The sequence below is a fragment of the Acanthochromis polyacanthus genome, chromosome 9 (assembly GCF_021347895.1).
Source record: "Acanthochromis polyacanthus isolate Apoly-LR-REF ecotype Palm Island chromosome 9, KAUST_Apoly_ChrSc, whole genome shotgun sequence".
NCBI classification, from domain to species: domain Eukaryota; kingdom Metazoa; phylum Chordata; class Actinopteri; family Pomacentridae; genus Acanthochromis; species Acanthochromis polyacanthus.
Window position 1 is genome coordinate 4,949,253 of NC_067121.1, and position 19,813 is coordinate 4,969,065.

A 19,813-nucleotide genomic window follows, 5' to 3' on the forward strand; every position below is an offset into this window, starting at 1 on the left:
CAGGTTATGTTTAATGTGCAAATGAGGTCAGTAAACTCAGATAAGACAATGCGCCAATATGCACTGCTTTCTTTTCCAACAGAACCTGCTCAGACGTCATATCTTTGAAAGACTGCAAACCAAGTTTCAGTATGTCATCAGTCATCCTGACTTGGACCTTGACTATCTAAACTTCATGTGGACCTGTGGTATCTGATCTGTTACATGTATTACTTATTAAGTTAGTAGTATAGAATCTGTTTTGTTTGTTCTAGTATTTGATATGAGTTGCTTGTTATATGTAGTGTCTGCTCTGATGTCTCTGACCACAGATGGAACCAGCATTATATCCAACCCATGCCATGGGAAAGAGTTCTCCTGTTTACAGAGCCCTATTGGAGGTGTTTTTATGAGGGTTCTTCTGTCTAAAATACTGATTTAGGGATTCTTCAGCTGTTGTAGACAAGGGGATTTGTTTGGGGATGCTCTCTGCTTTCCCCATATGGTAGGCAATAAAGAACCATTTGTTTTGACCCCTCCTATATGTTGAAAACCTATAAAAGTGATCGCTGGCTATTGTCAAGCAAGGGGGATTCAATTGGCCGGCTCCTTCCAGGCAGGTTCTGTCTGTACTGATGCTGCTCTTTCCTTTAATAAAATGCTTTTAAAGAAAGTCAGTGTCACGGACGTCACTCCTTCACCTGCACATCATGGACACCAGAGAGAGAAACAACGACAAATTTGGCGTCACGAACAGGATCAGAAGCGGCGTTCTTCGACAGCCGGCAGCCCCTTGGTCGCTTTTCTCCGTCCTGATACGACGTCGGGTGAGCTGGTTCTCACTTTATTTGGGATGATTGATTTGCTCATAGGTGCTGTGGGGTTGTTGCTGACACGCTGCACTGTCAAGAATTCAGTGCGCTGGTGTTCTGTGGTGCATGGGTGTTTGGAGCGATGTTCGGTCTAAACTGGGGTTTATTGCGCATAAAAAAATTGTGGGGAATAGAATAGAGTAGATAGAAAAAGTTGGGATAAGAGAATAAAAGTTGAAGAAAGAGAAATAGATGTTAGAGTGAAATGGTTAAATGTAGAATAGCAGAACAAGTAATAATGGAGCAAGCTAAAAGACCATGCAAGTGTAACAGGACAGGCCTGAATCCTGTTAACGGTAAGACATGAGGGAGTTAGACGCTTTATGTGAACGTTGGCTGAGTAGTCAAAATTGGCGTTTAAAAATAAAAGAGGATAGAGTAGATTTACCTTTGGGGCCCAAAGGTCAATTGGCGAACTAAAATATAGAGAAGAAGGGATGAAATGGAAAGAGAATAAGAGGCCTAAAGGAAAATAAAGGAAATAGGATGGAAAGCCGCAAATCTGGATTAAAAGCCCTCTTAGAGGCAGTTTAGTATACTGGCCGAAAACCTATTATATGTGAGCACATGTAGTAGGTCAGTTCCATAAAAAGAGAAAGGGAACTGGGGGTGTAGATTTACTTTAGTCATAGATAAAGAACTTTAAAGTTCCGGCCGTAGACGTATGGTTTCCTAAAGTAGCTTTTTGACTGAGTTATTTATGCTCAACCCAGTCTCACATCAAATTGTGACATAGTCACGTTTGTCCACAATGCAAAACGCTACAATCTCACAATTTGGCCCTGAAAATTGTGAGATGCTCACGTTTTTCCCCCCAATTCTTTTCTATGGGTCTGACCAAGGGTCACGTGACTGCTTGCTGCATGCTTCTCAAAATGAAAACATGGCGGCTATTGCTTTCATTTTCCGTGGAAAATGCATTATTTTAAGATAGTTTGGACAGAAAAAAACATTTTGATGACATTTTTAGCGAGAAACATATATAACACTTTCACATTATCCATTCAGTTATTGGAAATGATCTGTGGTTTGGTTTGTTTTTACGCTGAATTTCACTTGTGACAGTGTCACATTTTGTACGTTATGTTGGTTGATTAGGACGCTGCCAAAAACGAAAACAAGCGGTGTGTTTATTTTTGTATTGTTGCCTTGTGTAATTTTTTGAGTTGTTAAATCATTTATGTAACTCTTGATGATTACTGCTAGTTACTGAGATGTCTTCCCCGGCCGTTCATTAGTTGACGCGCTTCGCTCCCTTGTTAACAAGTTGCATTTCAATGATCCACAAGTCGCTCGTTGTCAATGCAAACAACCGTATTTATTTCCATGAACGTGCTTTTACCGCGATCATTTGTTGAGCTCATCCATACACCAGTCAGCACACAGCGATCTAAAAACTTTATTCCGGCCCACAACAAGATCCCCCTGTCTTTCTTTAGCCCGTGGAAGCGTCCATAGCAACCACCATAGCAACGGTGGGAAAGGTAACAATTCCACTCCAAGACGTGAAAGATTCATCGTAATAACAAACCAGAGATCATACACAAGAACTGAACGAATATTGTGAAATTAAAATGTATATTTTTTTGGTGTCGCTGTAATGCCTGAGGCTTTGCTGCTGTCCGCTTTCTGACCGCAGTCAGAATCACATAAACAGTGACATTACAGTCACTACATTTAAGTTTAAGATTTAATTTAATGAATTATTGTATTTTACAAATTTCTATTCCCAAGCAACCCACTAAACTAATAACTAAAATGTTGTGCTACATAATGCTCTTTTAGTTTAATTTTAAATTTTTCAATATTCCCCGTTTTTGAGAAAATCCAGATGTTATCGCTCGCTCCCGACAAAAGCATCAGTTTTTTTAAAATATTTTGGATTTCGATTAATTAGACAATGAACAAATTGACGTAATTTCCTGGTGGGTGTGTTTATGCAGCCTATTAAATACTTTTTTCCCCATGAAATAAAGTACAATCCATACATCATGGTCCGGTGTTCATTGTTTGTTTTGTTCACTGACATAGTGCAATAAAGTTTTGTTTTTTAAACCATCCAGTACCGTAATGAATATTGAATGAATATGGCATCTCGTTTACATCTCTAATTAAGGAGCGAGAAATTTACTGACGTTGATTTATGATTCAAGACAAGCAGAGGACACACTGTGTGCCCCTTTAATGTCCAAAAGGCCAATTAAGGTCAAAATCTCACAGATTCTTTGACCGATTTGGACCAACCTGCACATGTTTGATATTGGGTCCTAAACCAATACTGGTGTACGTTTTCAGACCACCAGGCCCTACAACGGCAAAATAGGAGCAAAAAAGACACTGGAACAGGGGCATCAAAGTGCATAAAGTCATAGAACAGGGTGTGCTGAATGCTCTGGGAGCAAGTCTGCAGTGAAAACACCTTTGAAGGGGTCAAGGGTCACTAAATCTGAAGACTTCAAATGAAGGAGACATTTTGTGCAACAAGTATCATAAAAGTCATTCCCAGTGGAATTCAAGTCTGATATTGTGTGGGCCTGTTCAGAGCAGTCACATGAAGCACTGTATCTGTTTTCAAGGGTCTAGCCCCACGGGAACCCGCTTTTTTCAGCAGTGAGGCCTGCTAGTAGTGATGAAGCCTGAGGCCTTCAAACATGTAAAAATCATTCCTGCTCGGTCATTTTTGGGTCTAGTGACACCAAATCGGACACACTCCTACTAGACCACCCCCTGACCTTGCATATTTTTTTTCAGAGAGTTAGCTCAAAAGGGGACCGACCACGGTCCTGTTTCTGACTCTACGGTTAACCCTTTAATGTCCAAATGCTTCAAAACGGGCTAAAAAGGTCAAAATCTCACACATTCCTTAACCAATTTGGACCAAACTGCACAGGTTCTAGATATAGAGGCTAATGTGAATGCTCATGCACCTATAATATTCAGCGTAAAAACAAACCAAACCACAGATCATTTCCAATAACTGAATGGATAATGTGAAAGTGTTATATATATTTCTCGCTAAAAATGTCATCAAAATGTTTTTTCTGTCCAAACTATCTTAAAATAATGCATTTTCCACGGAAAATGAAAGCAATAGCCGCCATGTTTTCATTTTGAGAAGCATGCAGCAAGCAGTCACGTGACCCTTGGTCAGACCCATAGAAAAGAATTGAGGTAAAAAACGTGAGCATCTCACAATTTTCAGGGCCAAATTGTGAGATTGTAACGTTTTGCATTGTGGACAAACGTGACTATGTCACAATTTGATGTGAGACTGGGTTGTTATGCTCCATGGTAGCACAAATTTAGGTGATAAGGAAAGAAAGAGAAAAGAGAAGAAGAGAAAAGGTGCGGCTGAAAGCATGCTTCTTAGGATATGTGTGAATGATTTGATTCCGGGATCGAATGCTGATTGTGTGTTTGGGTGATGTTGAATATGTGTTTTATTTTGTGGATTTGTTTGATTTTGGGTTGAATGGTTGCATTTAATTTGAATGATTTTTTGTGCCGGCGGTTGCGTCTGTGTCTCTGCAGCTCTGTCTCAGCTCCGTCTGTCTGCGTCTGTCTGCGTGTGTGTGTGCTGCTGGTGTGTGAGAGGCTGATGAGCGCTGTAATGTATGAATGAAATATGTCAGTTTTTGTTGGAAAACACATACATATAGGTTGAGCTTTCATAATTCAAAGGAGAGACATTTTTGTTTCTTTGATATTGAAGACGTATAAGCTTTTTGTTCGCTAAACTTTATGAGCCCCATTGAGGACTTTTTGTAAATTTGGTAATAAAATGAAATGAATGAGCCTTATAAAGGACTTTTGTAAATTGATAATGCATATGAGCCTCATGGTGGACATTTCTGTACTTGATATAAGCATATGAGCCTTTGCTGAGTCCGAGAGATCAGCAAGGACATTCTGTTTGCAATAAGCATAAATAAATATCTTAGAGGAAACACACACAGGGAAAGAAAACCCCAATAAAGTTTTCAGGGTTAGATGTTGTGTGTTGATAATGCGGATGGCAGTGGTGGATGGACTGGTGGTTGAGTGGTGTAAAAGCTTTCATTCTGAATTTGAGTTTAAAAGTTTTAAATAAGGGGAAGTGAGGCTTAGCCTATCTTTAATGTAGTGTTGCTAGTGGTTTTTGTGTGTTAAATGTTCTGTGTGTCTGTGTGTGTGTGGTGCTGCAGCTGAGTCAGGAAGGCTGTAGTATGCAACTGATATATATATAGAATATAATTCTTATTAAATAAATATAGAGAGGCTGTGATTGGTTATAGAAGAGTTGTTGACATGTGAGGAGAGTTTTCCACCTCAGTGTTGATACCAATGATCCCTTCTGCAGGGGGACGTTTATGATTTTGTAAGACCTTATGAGCCTTATCGGAGGACTATTTGGTTGATAATATGTTTGAGCCTTATAGAGGATGTATGTACATCTGAGAATTATATCTGAGCCTTTGTGGAGTCTGAGGAGGAGAGACCAGTGAGGATATTCTGTGTGCATGAGCATGCATACATGTCTGATGATTAATAGTAACAGAGGAAGACATTTTCTGACGACGTTTGTTAGAATTGGGGGAAATAGAGTCTGATTTCTATAGGGGATAGTGGATTGGCTGATTGATTGGTGTTCAGTTTCTCTCTGTCTGTTGTTTATTTCTGCATGTTTTGTGAGTGCATTGGAGGAGACTTTGAATAACCAACGTGGAGTCTTATTGAGAATGATGATGCAGAACAGGGGTGGAGACTTATTACTCTGGTAACGAGGTGCTTTTCGCATGAGGTTAATTTGATTTTCAGAGGTAGTTGAGGTAGGATGGTCTCACTCTGAAGTCCAGTACAGACTGGAAGTGGTGGCTAAACTTAAGAGGAGGAGCCATGGTGATAAACTTCTGAGTGTGTGAGGAGCAGTGAGGGAGCCTCCTCCCTTTTCTTCTCTCCTTGTGTGAGAGAGAAGGAGAAACAGCAGGATGTTATTCAACTATCAATAGATTTACATACATACTCCTTTGAGTCTTGAAATTCACAATGTATTTAGTGTAAAATTAAGTATGGTTAATTTAGAATCCATGAGGAATAAGAAATCTGTTATCTTCACAGAGACTCTTAAGAGAAGACATTTGTTGGGAACAATTAAAATGACTTAAATGTTGACAAATATATGCAAATTGCAAGGAGTTGTTTTTGGTTTCATGAAACATCAACCTTGTGTTTGTTTTCTTTGTGTATCGTCTGTTCAACTATGGTGTGAGCATTGAGGAGGAGACTGAGATGATGGAATGCTTCTGAATTCAATCCCCCAAAGAACTGATGAGAGGACAGCTGATGGTGCTCTACAGCCTGAGGTTGTGGATGACAACAAGTGTGGCTTCAACGTCAATCAAAGCTAGTGTGCTTTTATCCACAAACTCTTGCATTTACTCATGTGCACACACCTACTTATTTCTGATACTGGTGACACATGTTTAGTCTGTTTCTACAGAAACACCAGGGGCCTATCATGAGGTTTCTTTTACAACCTGACTCAGATAGTTTTAGTTTGGAGTTAATAAAACACATGGGTGTACACATAGAGGGGATGTTTCACTGATTTGGGATGAAGCTTGACAAGAGACTGAGCATCTGAGGCATTTAATTGATTTAGATGATTAAACATTTGTAGAGAGGTTAATTTGGCTTAAATACTGTTGAGAGCTGTGGCTTTGATGCTGTGGAGTGTATAATGGGAAAGATGGATTGTGAAGTTAAGAGAAGGATTGCAGAAAGTGAGGAAAGAGGGTCCAGGAGAGGATGAGAGTGAGGATGGAGACAGTGATGGAGATTGAGGAAGTGAGAGACAGTGGGCTTTAAGGGAAGTTGAGAATAGGAAACGAAGGTCATCAGAGAGGATGTGCCCAGTGACTGTTCGGAGAGAGAATCTGGATTACAGGCCTTGGCGGAATACAGAGATGTCAGACAGAACTGAGAAGTTTCTGACTTTTCAAGATGGGGCATATCTTTGGATTTCAAAACTGGAGGAGGTTTTGGTGGGGCGCAACCTGCCATGGGAGACATTAAGCGGCTTTTGACCAGTCTCCTGGGAGCTTTGGTGCCGGAGGAATTTCTACAGCAAGCGGGTCTGAATAGTTCTGTGGCAACTGCTGTAAATGATGCAGAGTTGTTTGCTGTCAGCAGATCTCGGATGTGGAGAGCGTTGAGAGATACGTTCCCAACAAACATACATCCTGATAAGATGTTGAGTGAGCCACTGGGTCCAGAAGAGAATCTGGGGGCCTATGTGTCTGGGGGCTCATCAGAAATGGAGAAATGTCAGAGGAAATGACCCGGATGTGAACCAGAAGGAGAAATTCATTCTGTGGAGTGAAATCCAGAGGGGCTGCCCCTACCAGTGAAGCAGCCAATAGTGACTGATCTTTCAGCAGATTGTTTAGTGTTACACTTAGGAATAGGTTTATGATTACATAAGATTTCCACAAGGATTCAAACATAGTTTTCATATTATTAATGGGTGCTGGAAGATACTCAGTCTTTTGTGAAGTCTTTTGTTAAGTCTTTGTTCAGTTTTTGTTCAGAGGGGCCATATGTGGGTGCATTTGCAGAATGGAGTATTAAAATAGCCTTAAGGAGCCATTCACAATCAGTAATGTTGAGGTGTTTGTAAACAACAAATAATAAAATGAACTAAATAAAAAGAAAGTAATGGTGTGTTGACATGCTGCTCTGTTGACGTATGACAATATAGGGGTTCGAATTAGTTGATAGGGTGTCATCCAAATGAGCTGAGTAATTTCCATTTTGCATATCAGAATTTATTTTAAGCATTATGTTCTTGGGTGTCATCTACAATGGAGATGTTCTACTCTCACAGGTGATTTGGTTTGATGAAAGGGGGGATTGCAATATGTCATACGATGAACTGATGATAATCTGGTGATAATCTGATGATAATCTGATGATAATCTGATGATACTCTCATAACAAAGTGATTTTCAATAAGACATCATGGAGTGTTAGTTGTTTTGCAGGATACTGCTGGGTGCTTTTGTCTTCCCAGGATGCCATCTGGGAGATTGCATAGAGAGTGGCTGTTTGGAGTTCACTGCAGCCAAATGGACTTGAATGTTTGCATATGGACGATGGAATGGACAATAAAGATGGATGTAGAACTCTGAGCATGGACAATGTGACGACAACACACCACGACTGGAGTTGTTATTGAGGAGTGTTGGTTTGATATGCTCATGTGTTCTTCTGTATGCTTACAGTATTGGATTTTGTTTGTCATATATACTCTGTTTTCTTATTGGATGTTTGTTCTTACTGACATTTCCCTACGTAGAGGAATATTAGAATTAGCAATATCTTCAGTGTGTTTTATTTTAGCCTTTGAGTTTTCATGACTCTATGATTAGTATGATGGGGGTTTCATTGATTTGATGTTTTTGATATGAGGTGAGTACATTGGGATCTCAGGTTTTTTATTATTTTGATTGGTTAGGGACAGTGGTGTTAGGCAGGTGCAGGTCCATTTGAGGGTCCGATGGGTTGACCAGCCTGATTTTGGACATTTTTCTTTTTCTTTCTGGGATTCCCACATGTATTTGCTTCCATTCATTTCACATCATCCTTTGGATCTCCCTCTTTTAATTGGTTGGAGTGTAGTATGGTCGCCTAGGCAGAGGGGCCGTGAGAGAATTTCCTGCCTTGATTGTTTGATGGATAATTTGGAAAGATAGCTGCCAGGCAGGTTTTCGCCCTCACATTAATCTACAAATTTATAATATTGTTAAATTTAGGTTGTAATCAGTACGGACAGAATGGACATGTCATAAGCATTTTGTAGGTCACCTTTATGTACTTGATGTTTTTGTAATTTTCGAGGCTCTGTCAGCCTCGAAGGGGGGGAATATGTGGTATCTGATCTGTTACATGTATTACTTATTAAGTTAGTAGTATAGAATCTGTTTTGTTTGTTCTAGTATTTGATATGAGTTGCTTGTTATATGTAGTGTCTGCTCTGATGTCTCTGACCACAGATGGAACCAGCATTATATTCAACCCATGCCATGGGAAAGAGTTCTCCTGTTTACAGAGCCCTGTTGGAGGTGTTTTTATGAGGGTTCTTCTGTCTAAAATACTGATTTAGGGATTCTTCAGCTGTTGTAGACAAGGGGGTTTGTTTGGGGATGCTCTCTGCTTTCCCCATATGGTAGGCAATAAAGAACCATTTGTTTTGACCCCTCCTATATGTTGAAAACCTATAAAAGTGATCGCTGGCTATTGTCAAGCAAGGGGGATTCAATTGGCCGGCTCCTTCCAGGCAGGTTCTGTCTGTACTGATGCTGCTCTTTCCTTTAATAAAATACTTTTAAAGAAAGTCAGTGTCACGGACGTCACTCCTTCACCTGCACATCATGGACACCAGAGAGAGAAACAACGACACACCCATGAATTGATACTTGCTGATGCATTAGCAGACCAGACAGAGAATTTATTTGTCTGTCTGTTTGTCTGTTAACAGCATAACCCAAAACGTAATGGACGGATTTAATTTAGTTTTAACAGTTTGTGCACAAAGCATAACATGCATGTACAGTGTAACAGCACAGTGTTTTGACGCACGCACATAACGGTAGCGTTGCGCGCGCGCGTGACGGTACCGTACGCGTCGCCGCCGCTTCGTCGGTCCCGACTCGCTCGGGCAGCCCGAACCGGCCGCGCGGAATTCGGCCGTCGCCTGGGATCGATCCGGCGACCTCTGTATGTACAATTGAGAGATGGCGGCCATCCCTCGCAATTGTCCTTTGACCTTCAAAAAAATCCTGGATCCAGACGGTGACACACACACATAACCTCCTGGCGGAGGTAATGATGGCTGGTCGATCCTACACTACATATATAAATCATGTATGGAGTATCAATATAATCAATATATCAGAAAACATAATATATATAAATCATATCTGGAGTATTAATATAATCAATATGTCAGAGAAAATTACTATATAAATCATATATAGACTATCAATATAATTCATACATATATTAAAAAAGATATATATCAGAAAATGATTTTATATATATATATATATATATATATATATATATATATATATATGCACCATCACATGAATTAATCATTACCCAACACCAGTGTATAGTTTACAGCTCATTTTATTAATAATAAATAAAACTTTTGTACATATTTCACTTACACATGTTGTCTTTCAGAATAGGTAACACAGAAACTAACACATGCTTTGCAGGCCCTGCTGTAGAACTGTGGCTCCCAGTGGCTTCTTTACAGACACGTCAAAGTAGTGTCTAGTTCCCATGTAACTGAAGAAGGTGACAGAAGGTGCAGACACCAAATACAGGAGTTACATTTACAAATGGTAAAACTGACACACAAACACCCATAATTTTACACAACCCATAAACCAATGTAAAAGAAAAATATATATAATATCTCACATCAAAGCACTGCAGTTGGGAAATAATCTAAACTGCTGCTCTTCCTACACTTCTCCTACTCCTCCAGCTACTGCTATTTCACACCGAATAATACTAACTAATAATACTTACTGAATAATACTAACTACAACTCGCTCTCACTCCTCTCTGCACAAACGCCAACAACACCCACAGTGTGGCTCGAGATCTGAAACGTTTTTATGGGACAGCGATACGTTGAACGAACCAATCACGTGATCTGCACAAACCGAGGCCTCGTTTGTCATCGGTCACGTGACTTTTTCAGAAGCGACCCAAGCCTCGAAGCGAAGCTTCATCTGACACGCCCACTTTTACTCGAGACACGCCTCGATGCCTCGGTTCATTTGTCCCATCACTACCTCCAAGATGCCTCCAGAACCCACCAAGGGTCTAACCCCTCTCCGAGCCCTGCCTGGACCCACTTGCCCGCCTCCTGATGTCCCCCCCGGCCAGTTCCGAACCCATGCCCTTCCCCGGATCGTCCAGCTCTGAGTTCTCTCCTCCCGGAGCCATCTCCTCTCCTCCCGGGCTCCTAGCCGCCGGGGTTTCCAGTCTCCCCGCTCCACACTCTGCTCCCCCCGACCTCGCTGAGTGTGAACCTCCACCGATCCCCAACCCAAAGACTCTGCGAACTGGACTCCCCCCATTCCCCTGACCCCCGCCCGAAGATTCTGCAAACCGGACTCCCTCCATCTCTCCTCTGATTCATCTCCCTCCCCGGATCACTCTCAACCAGCTTCATAACTCCCTGTACAATAAACCCTCATTATTCTCACTCCTGCCTCGGTAGTGTGGTTCTCTGTGTAGCATGTACACACTTCAAAATATTCATGTTAATATTTTAGAGATTTGAAATTTAAAAGTAGGCTAGATCAGAAGACTAGTTTCGGCTCTTGGAGGTGACAGTGCAATAATTAAACACAAGGAGGCAGAGAATTATGCTTGGTGTTGGTACCATATATTGTAGTGAATTAGTGAATTTTAAGTATACAAAATAAACAAAAAAAACAAATATTTACAATCTGCAGGTAACATAACATGCATGCATTTAGATGGAATATTTACAAAGAAAAATAATAAACCAAACAAAACAACAATCATTGAACCCACAATGATAAACCAGTTTGGTATCGGATCACACACACAAAGAAGTGTGATAATGCGCATTTCATCCCGGCAAGTTATTCAGTTCAGTTCGACTGGGCAAATGTAAAGAATCCTTGAGTGCTCAACACAAGAATCTCTTAACGTCCATAAGCCTTGGATGATGCGCACAGGTGTGTGTGAGTAAACGTGGGGTGGATTTAAGGCTGCCACAGCCTCCTACCAGCACCAGCAGAAGATTGTAGGCTGAGGTTCTGGGCTCCAGGTAACTTAGCTCGCCATCTGGTGATCACTTCAATAGGACGCAAGGAGACCTGGCCAACTCCCTTGACGATTCCCACATACCCAGCGATCAACGGTTCCTAATCTCCATGGTGGACGAAGACTGTGGCAGCCATCCAGTGTGCTTCCCGACGCTACTACCGGAAACCAACACCGAGCGGCTTATAACAAGCAGCACCTGGCTGAGCGAGCAACGGGATTGGTCAGCCAATAACCCGGAAGCAGCCGGTCATATGACTAGGACTACGTGCTGTATTATTTTAATTAATATAATTTTAATAGGATCTTCGTATATTTTAATATAATATTCTTTATATATTTTAATATAATATTATTTAATAAAATATTATAATAGTCCTATTTTTAACCAGGGTTACATCTGCATGAGTCCAATCTAGTTCTGTGACACACACGTGTTGAGCCGAGAATGTTTGGTTTCGGCTGTGTGTACAAGTAAGTGGGAACCGAGTATACTCGGTCCCGGCTTTTTAAGGGTTAATGTCAGGTCAAAGAGTACTATATATAGACATGTAATTGCAGGAGTTTCCAGGCTTCATCCCCATCCCAACAGACATTTTTATGGAAAGTCAGTAGAAATGTGGAACTTGAGGGAAACAGACACCTCATGTCATCATTTCTCCTGTTGAGGGCATTGCTGGCAGATGTGTGGTAAACACATCCACTGTTCAGTTAAGCAACACAAGAGAAAAGGTGACTGTACTCCTGCTGCTCTGCCTGGTGTTTGAGATGTAGGATTCTGACAGTGTTAAGTGCCTGTGATGCGCTTTGATTTTACTTTTATAAAGCTGTATGAACCCTGATTCAAATAAAGTATAAACTGTATAGTTTCGTTTGTGTAGGTCCTTTTTCTCTAAAAACCAGTTCAAGTGTGAAAAGTCAACCCCACCCCCAACCCCCTACCTTACACCCTCCACACCCACCAACCCTCCCACCACAGACACACACCCACCACTCTGATTTGCATTTGTATAGCTCACAGCATTTTCAGTGACACTGGAAAGCACCCCCCCTGGGAGATCAGCCGTCCATGTCAATTCCTGACAATTCTCAATGTTTTTTTGTGCTTGTGCTTTGCTGTTTACTGCCGTTAACTTGAAATTCCACGGAAATTTTCCAGTGCTGTTTACTGTCGAAAATAGCTCCTTTCATGCAGTGTTGAGTGTTTTTACAGCCTGACAAAGTCAAATCTCCAAATCCAGCTGTGAGAGTCACATTTGAAAGCAGCTGAAGTCCTCATTTTTACATTTTGGTCTTTTTTGGAACAAAATCAACATAAATAAGACTGATCCTTTTCTGATAAGTGAAAAACTGTGAGTTGTTGTGATATTGAATGAAGCTGCTTGTTTCTGGAGGCTCTCATGTGACCTTAAATGGAGAAGCAGAATGGAGCAGACTGACATTTGGCTGCAGAGCTGTTTGAAACGCTGTCTCTGCTGTTTTGTCCACCTCTGCAGAGACCTTCAGGCAGCTTTGATGTTGACTCACTGTGACATTCCTGAACACCAATAAACTTTTGGTCTTCTTCCCACAATGCACCGCCTGCAGAGCGTTTGTTGTTTTGCACCAAAAGTTACGATTTTATATTTTCTGCAAAATAATTTCTTTCCTGTTTTCAGAAGTTTTATGGTTAAAACTGCAAATGAGTTCTAATCTCCTGTAGAAACATGCATCAAGAACAGAAATCTGAACTTTATGTAAAATTCTTCAATGTAAAATTCACTTGTTGACATTTTAGAGTCCTTCTAGGGTTATTTTGAGTCTCTTTTCGTTCATTGGAGCTCAGAGCATCTGCTGCAAGACTCCTGCTTCTTCTTGTGGCTGCAGATGGTTCTTCATGAGTCTGGCTGGATGTTTGGGCTGCTTGTCCTGCTGCACAAGGAATCTGGGAGCATCAGATGCCTCCTGATGCTGATGGAGAAGAATCCAAACATGTGAAGAGCCTGAAACAAAGTGCTGTACATCATTTAGTTTTTATTGTTGGTTGGATGAACATGCAGTTTGATCAGCATCAGATGAATGAATAATGAAAGTTGTGTGCAGCTCACAGACAGAAGTAGCTGCATTAGCAGCAGCAGAAGAAGCAGCAGCCTCAGCAGCAGTAGTGTGTGCTCATAGTAGCAGCAGTAGTAGAAGGCTGGATGCAGTGTGTGTTTGCAGCCACTAGAGGGCAGCAGTGTAACACTGATAATCCTGATGCAGCAGCAGCATCACATGCAGACACTTCTTTATGGACACATGTTGACATGAGACGGCTGGAATGAAAGACATTAATAACAGATGAGGAAAGTGAAATATTGTGTAACTGCAGCAGAATATTCAGATGATTGAAATATATGAAGAACAACAAACATGATGAATGGATACGATGAATTATCAGAGATGAAAAAACACTGAAGTTCTAATTTAGGGTGGATTTAAAATATACAGAGAGATTTCATTATTAGTGGTTGTAAAACAGGTAAAGACAAAAGAAAATATGTTTAAGAGTTCAGTTAGGCACCATCAGACTGCAGTCAAATTTCCCAAAATAAGCACCTTAAAGCAAAACAAAAAATAAAATAGAAATTCAATATTTTGATAAAGAAACCAGCAGCAAGAAGGGAAAATCTAAATGCTCCTTTACTTGAACATCTAGACCTGCTGATAAAAACACATGATTATTTCTATTAACATTGTTGTTATTCTGAGAGAAATTTCCATTTTCAGTAAAAATAAACGTGCACATCCAACTATTTGTCTGAGTTTATTTTAAACTGTAGCCAAGATCCCAAAGTTTACAAAAATACCAAATATGTCTGACTGTGAATGTTTCTATTGTTATCGAGCATAAATTAATCAAAGAAGAAAATCAACAATAAATCTGCAGAATTGTTTAAAAGTGTTTCTCATGTGATAAAAGTGAAACTTTTATTGAAATGTGATGAGAGTTGAGGAGCTGTGTGGATTTGTAGTTTTCTGTTTTGCTCCCAACAACAGATAACAGTCTGTGTCACTAAATTGACCACCAACCTGAATGTGTTTGTGGGAACATGAATGTTTTGAGTCTTTGTGCATGATGTGAAGCAGATTTAGTGGATCTGCCGTCAGCTTTAAATCCAGAGCATGAAAGCACACAGCAGCTTGAGCTGAGCTGTCAGTCAGCAGCAGCAGCCTTATCTGTGGGCCGCTAACAGGGGCTGATGGGAGCTTTGAGGAGCTGTTAGAAAGCACGTGGCCTGCTCTGCTCTCACAGCTCGTCCTTGTTTGGCCTCAGCTGCATCACAGCTCCACTTGTGCTCAGCTTCTCCAGAGGAAACACCACTGCACAAGATGCTTCTCCTCCCAGCTGCTGCTCTGTGCTGTCTGTGTTCAGGTGAGTGTTTCCAGCCAATCAGGAGGCCAAAAAGTCCACCTGGAACAAACGCTGTCACACTGACCTTCATCTACCTGTGTGTGTCTCTGCAGCGCTGGTTGCCATGGCAGCACAGCTGATTCAGGACGATTTGACTTTGACCAGGAGAGTCGGAGAATCAGCCTCCTTCATCTGTAAAACTCATCAGTGTGGTAACCAGTATATCTACTGGTACCAGAAGACAGAAACAGAAACATTCAGAGTGATTCTTAGAATTGATCCAGATGATGGTAAAATATATTCAGGTTACAATCATCCTCAGAAAAATGATTTCTCAGCTGTGACGAAACAGAATAGCTGTGAGTTGAAGATAGAGAAAGTTAAACTCCAACATTCAGCCACCTACTACTGCAACTGTTGGATAAGAAACTCCCACAGTGATGGATTGTGTCTGCAGCCTGTACAAAAACCTCCAGATCAACAAACAGTGTTTGTGACATGAAGACAGCAGTAAACTACAGCCCAGGATCACAGAGTTCAGAGAACTACAGTCCACTGTTACACCATCACTTCATTATTTATTCATATTTGTATATTTTCATCTCTAGAAGCATCTTTGAGAACTGAAAGATGTGCTACAGTGTGTAGATCTGAGCAAACATTCAGCAGCAGGTTTTTGTACGACCATTTTTCACTGTGGTCCGCATCTTTGGCTCTGGAACTAAACTGTATGTAACAGGTAAGAAGAAAGATTTCTTTTCTTCTGCTGTTTTATTGTGAAGCTGAAAATGTGTTTCAAGTCACTTTGTGCTGTTTCAGGCTTTCCATGTTAGTTTTTCCATCATTAGTGGAGGATTCATCTGCAGCCACTGTTCCATCAGAAAAGCTCAATAATGTGTGAAAACATGTTGAAATGTGACTGAACAACTAAAGTGATTCTTTATTTCTGCAAATATCAGTGAGCTTACAAATATTCAGTGTTTTTATTTCTTTAGTCTTTGATTCTGTGGCGTCTCTTGGTTTGTGAACAGAAGAAGAAAAGTGATGTTAAACACAATTTAATATTTAGGAATAAATGTCTCTGGGTTGTGGAGAATAATTAATAAATATTATTAATTTAGTTCTTGATAATTATGTTTCATATGATGACACATGTGTGTTTTATCTGATCATGTGTCAAAACACAAACTAGACATAAAATATAATTAATATTTTAATGAATATTATTTATTTATAACATAGTATAACACACTACAAACATATTTGATTCAGTTCTTTATTCATATCAGACAGATCTTATTCTTGTTTTTTTGTTTTTATTTGTGTGTAAAAATGTAACTTATGAGAAATGATGAATTTAAAATGACATCACATTACATGGAACAATCGATGTTTTAATGATTAAATCATGATTCCATATTTATTATTTATAAAAAGTTCAAAAGAAAGTAAAACTTTGTTGTTTATTTGTTTAAAATATAATCTGTGATAATTATTCTTTTTTGATGATGCATCTTTTATTTAAAAATATTTTAATACATAAAAGAAAACAGTCATTTAATATAAAAATGTATTTTTAAATGTAAACACAAATTTGCTTTAATGTTCATTTTCTTATCATATCAGACATCATTTAATGACAAACATCCATAAATTAGTGTTTTAATAAATGATATGTAAAATATGTGTGATTCCAAACATAACTTCACATGTTTAATGAAAATAGAAGATGGTAAATATTTAATATCAGATAGAAATTAAAATCTAGCATGAAATTAATTGTTTGTTTTGTTCTATAAAATGTGAATTGACAGAATAATATGTAACATGATGTAATCTATGATTCTTTATTCAAATTTGACATTTCTGTCTTTTTATTGTTTTAGTGTTAAGAAAAATTAATAACTGAAAATTATTTTATATTAGTGTCTTAATGATCAAAGTATAAATTAATGTTTTCCTCTTTATCAGAATATTTGAAAGAAATTATAACTGATCATTTAATTTTGTTATTCAGTTAAAAAATGAGCATTTGTCAAAATAAAATCAGTGATGCTTTTTGTTTTTATGATGATGCATCTTTTATGAGAAAATATTTCATTTGAAGCAAATTTATTGACAGTTTTTTATTATTTATGTCATAGAGAACATTTTAATGTCAAACAGAAAAGATTTGTTGATAATAAAAGTTACATGAAGACAAACTATAAATGACGCTCAACATAACTTTAAATATATAAAAATAAAAACACTTTGGAAAACAGTCGGTTGAAGAATTATTGACTTATTTCTTTAAAATAAATGAGCTGATTCCAGCGACACCAGAGAGTCTTCCTGGGTCAGAAAAAAGAAAACAAGCTTCCATCAAAGATCATATTTCCAGATGACATCAGTAAAAACAGACATCTTAATATCCATCATGTTTACGGTAAAACTAACCACAGCACATTAGTGAGTGTAATCTGACATTTGATTCCATTGAAACAAGTTGATATTAGTCACCAGAGCAATCATTCAATCAACAGGAAGAAAGAGAAGAAGAAAGAAGACAGAAAGAGACATTGTAGCTGTCAGACTGGATCATTGCTCAGCCGTTAAGTAATGCATTCTAAGATGGTGTTTGAATGAGGCCTTGATGTTAGATTGTCGTATGTGGAGGAGGAGCTATCCCAGAGTTTGATGTCACCATAGATAAGTGTCTTTTTCAAAGCATTGAATTTGGAGGATGCTAGAAAATGAGGATAGAAATGATCCTCTGATCTGAAGTTATATGATGTTATTTTACATTATGTGTCAATTTGTGGAGACAGAAAAATATTTGATGTTAAATAATCTGTTATTCTGTCATGTGCAGTAAACCAATAATCCACCAATAATCAATAATCTATCTATCTATCTATCTATCTATCTATCTATCTATCTATCTATCTATCTATCTATCTATCTATCTATCTATCTATCTATCTATCTATCTATCTACCAGGTGAGCAGGTAGTGAAGCCCGTGGTGAGCGTGTACCCAGCAGCATCCAGAGTCCACCTGGAGGGGAGCAGCTCCCTGCTGTGTCTGGCCTCAGCCATGTTTCCTCCTCTGGTCCGCTTCTCCTGGAAGAAGGACGGCCAGCCGGTGAAGCTGTCCTCTACTGAGGCAGAGCAGCTGGAGATCAGAGAGCCGGGACGCAGCGCCTCCATCTTGCTGATCCATCAGCAACAGGACAGCACATATAAATACAGCTGCTACGTCCAGCACGAGGGGGGACCAGTGGAGGCCCAGACACAACAAGGTGATGAAGGCTGGATGACTGTGTTCAGCACTGATTCAGCTTCATGTGGAGACGCTGTCAAACACCACTCATGTTTCTCACTGCACATACAAACATTTCCCTCCTTCTCTGTTTCAGAGCTTCCAGCTCCAGCAGCCTCCTGTCCTCCAGAGAGAGAGCCAGCAGACCTGCCAGCTCTGCAGCAAGCTCACTGTAAGATCAGCTGCTGCCTCTCTGCATGGACAGCTGCAATGTTCTGCTGCACTCAGAGCTGCACATCAGTCTGTTCACTTTCATTTGGACTTGATAATGACCTGTCTGTCTGTCTGTCTGTCTGTCTGTCTGTCAGCCTCCTTCCAGGTGAATCTGCTCTGTCTGCTGTCCACAGTGCTGATAGTGAAGAGTCTGGTGTTCTGCTGTGGACTCTCTCTGCTGATGATCCTCACAAACAAGGGACCGTCCACCAACTGCACACATGCTGACTGACTGTTTGCTGCTGGACTTTTCTCACCGTCACATCTCATCAATACGTCTCATTGATCTCTTTGATCAGTGATCAGAAATATCAGCTGTGACGTGTTGTTCTTGATTATAAAATGCATTTCTTAACTCACATGTTGGATCATCATCCTATAAATGTAAATACAGATATTCATAATGATATTTTCAGTTTTGCAGTTTAAATTCTGCTGGACAGTGTTCTTTCGATATTTAGGTCTTCTGTTTGTTTTTTTTTATCAATAAACACAATAAAATTACAATATTTGTGTTTAATGAACAACTTTTAATGGATTTTATAGCAACTGATCACATGTTTGTTGTAATGTGGAATTAGATAGAGTAGTAAAACAATTTCTCTTCTTTAAACTTTACTTTTAATTTTTAATTGTGACATTTACAGACCAAATTCAACTGAATTATTTGCTGTCTTGTACATATTTCAACATTTAACATCTCACTTCTTTCTTCTTGGTTTTATTTTTAATATATAATCAGAATGTTGAAGATTGTTCACATTTATTCAGAACAGCATTTTCAATAAAGTGAAGATCACATTGTTGTCTGTAGGTGTGGTATGTTGATCCCACAAATAAATCTAATTGTAGTTTGAAGTTACTGAGTCTCAGAAATACAAATATTAGCTCACAACTAAACAGGAACATGAGTTGAACAGTTTGAGATAAAGATGAACACAGAGGTTTTCTGTGTGAACTAGCAGGTGTGGATGAAGCAGCAGGTTCAGATCTGTGTTCCCCATCATTCACTTTGTGTATTAATCACCTTTTAGAAGTGTGTCAGTGTGGATGTAAACCTCTACGCTGATGACACTGTTGTTTCCACACATGAACAAACAGCAGAGTGGACACAGTCACATCCATCTTTAATCACTAAAAGCTGTAAATCCTCCAAAATGTGAGCAGGACATGAGCTTCAGGTGGTGATTGGGCTCAGTTCAACTCTGTAGGTGGA

At 39.5% G+C, this 19,813-nt stretch overlaps 1 protein-coding gene across 1 annotated transcript; it reads left to right on the forward strand.

Annotated features, from left to right (window-relative positions):
• Nucleotides 1-6,638: 6,638 nt before the first annotated feature.
• LOC127535492 (immunoglobulin lambda-1 light chain-like) lies at nt 6,639-19,043 on the forward strand. The gene is made up of 5 exons (XM_051953653.1): nt 6,639-6,677; nt 15,754-15,820; nt 18,065-18,364; nt 18,482-18,556; nt 18,693-19,043. The coding sequence occupies exons 1-5, from the start codon at nt 6,639-6,641 to the stop codon at nt 18,827-18,829; spliced, it is 618 nt and encodes a 205-aa protein (XP_051809613.1). The 3' UTR covers nt 18,830-19,043.
• The last annotated feature ends 770 nt before the right edge of the window (nt 19,044-19,813 follow it).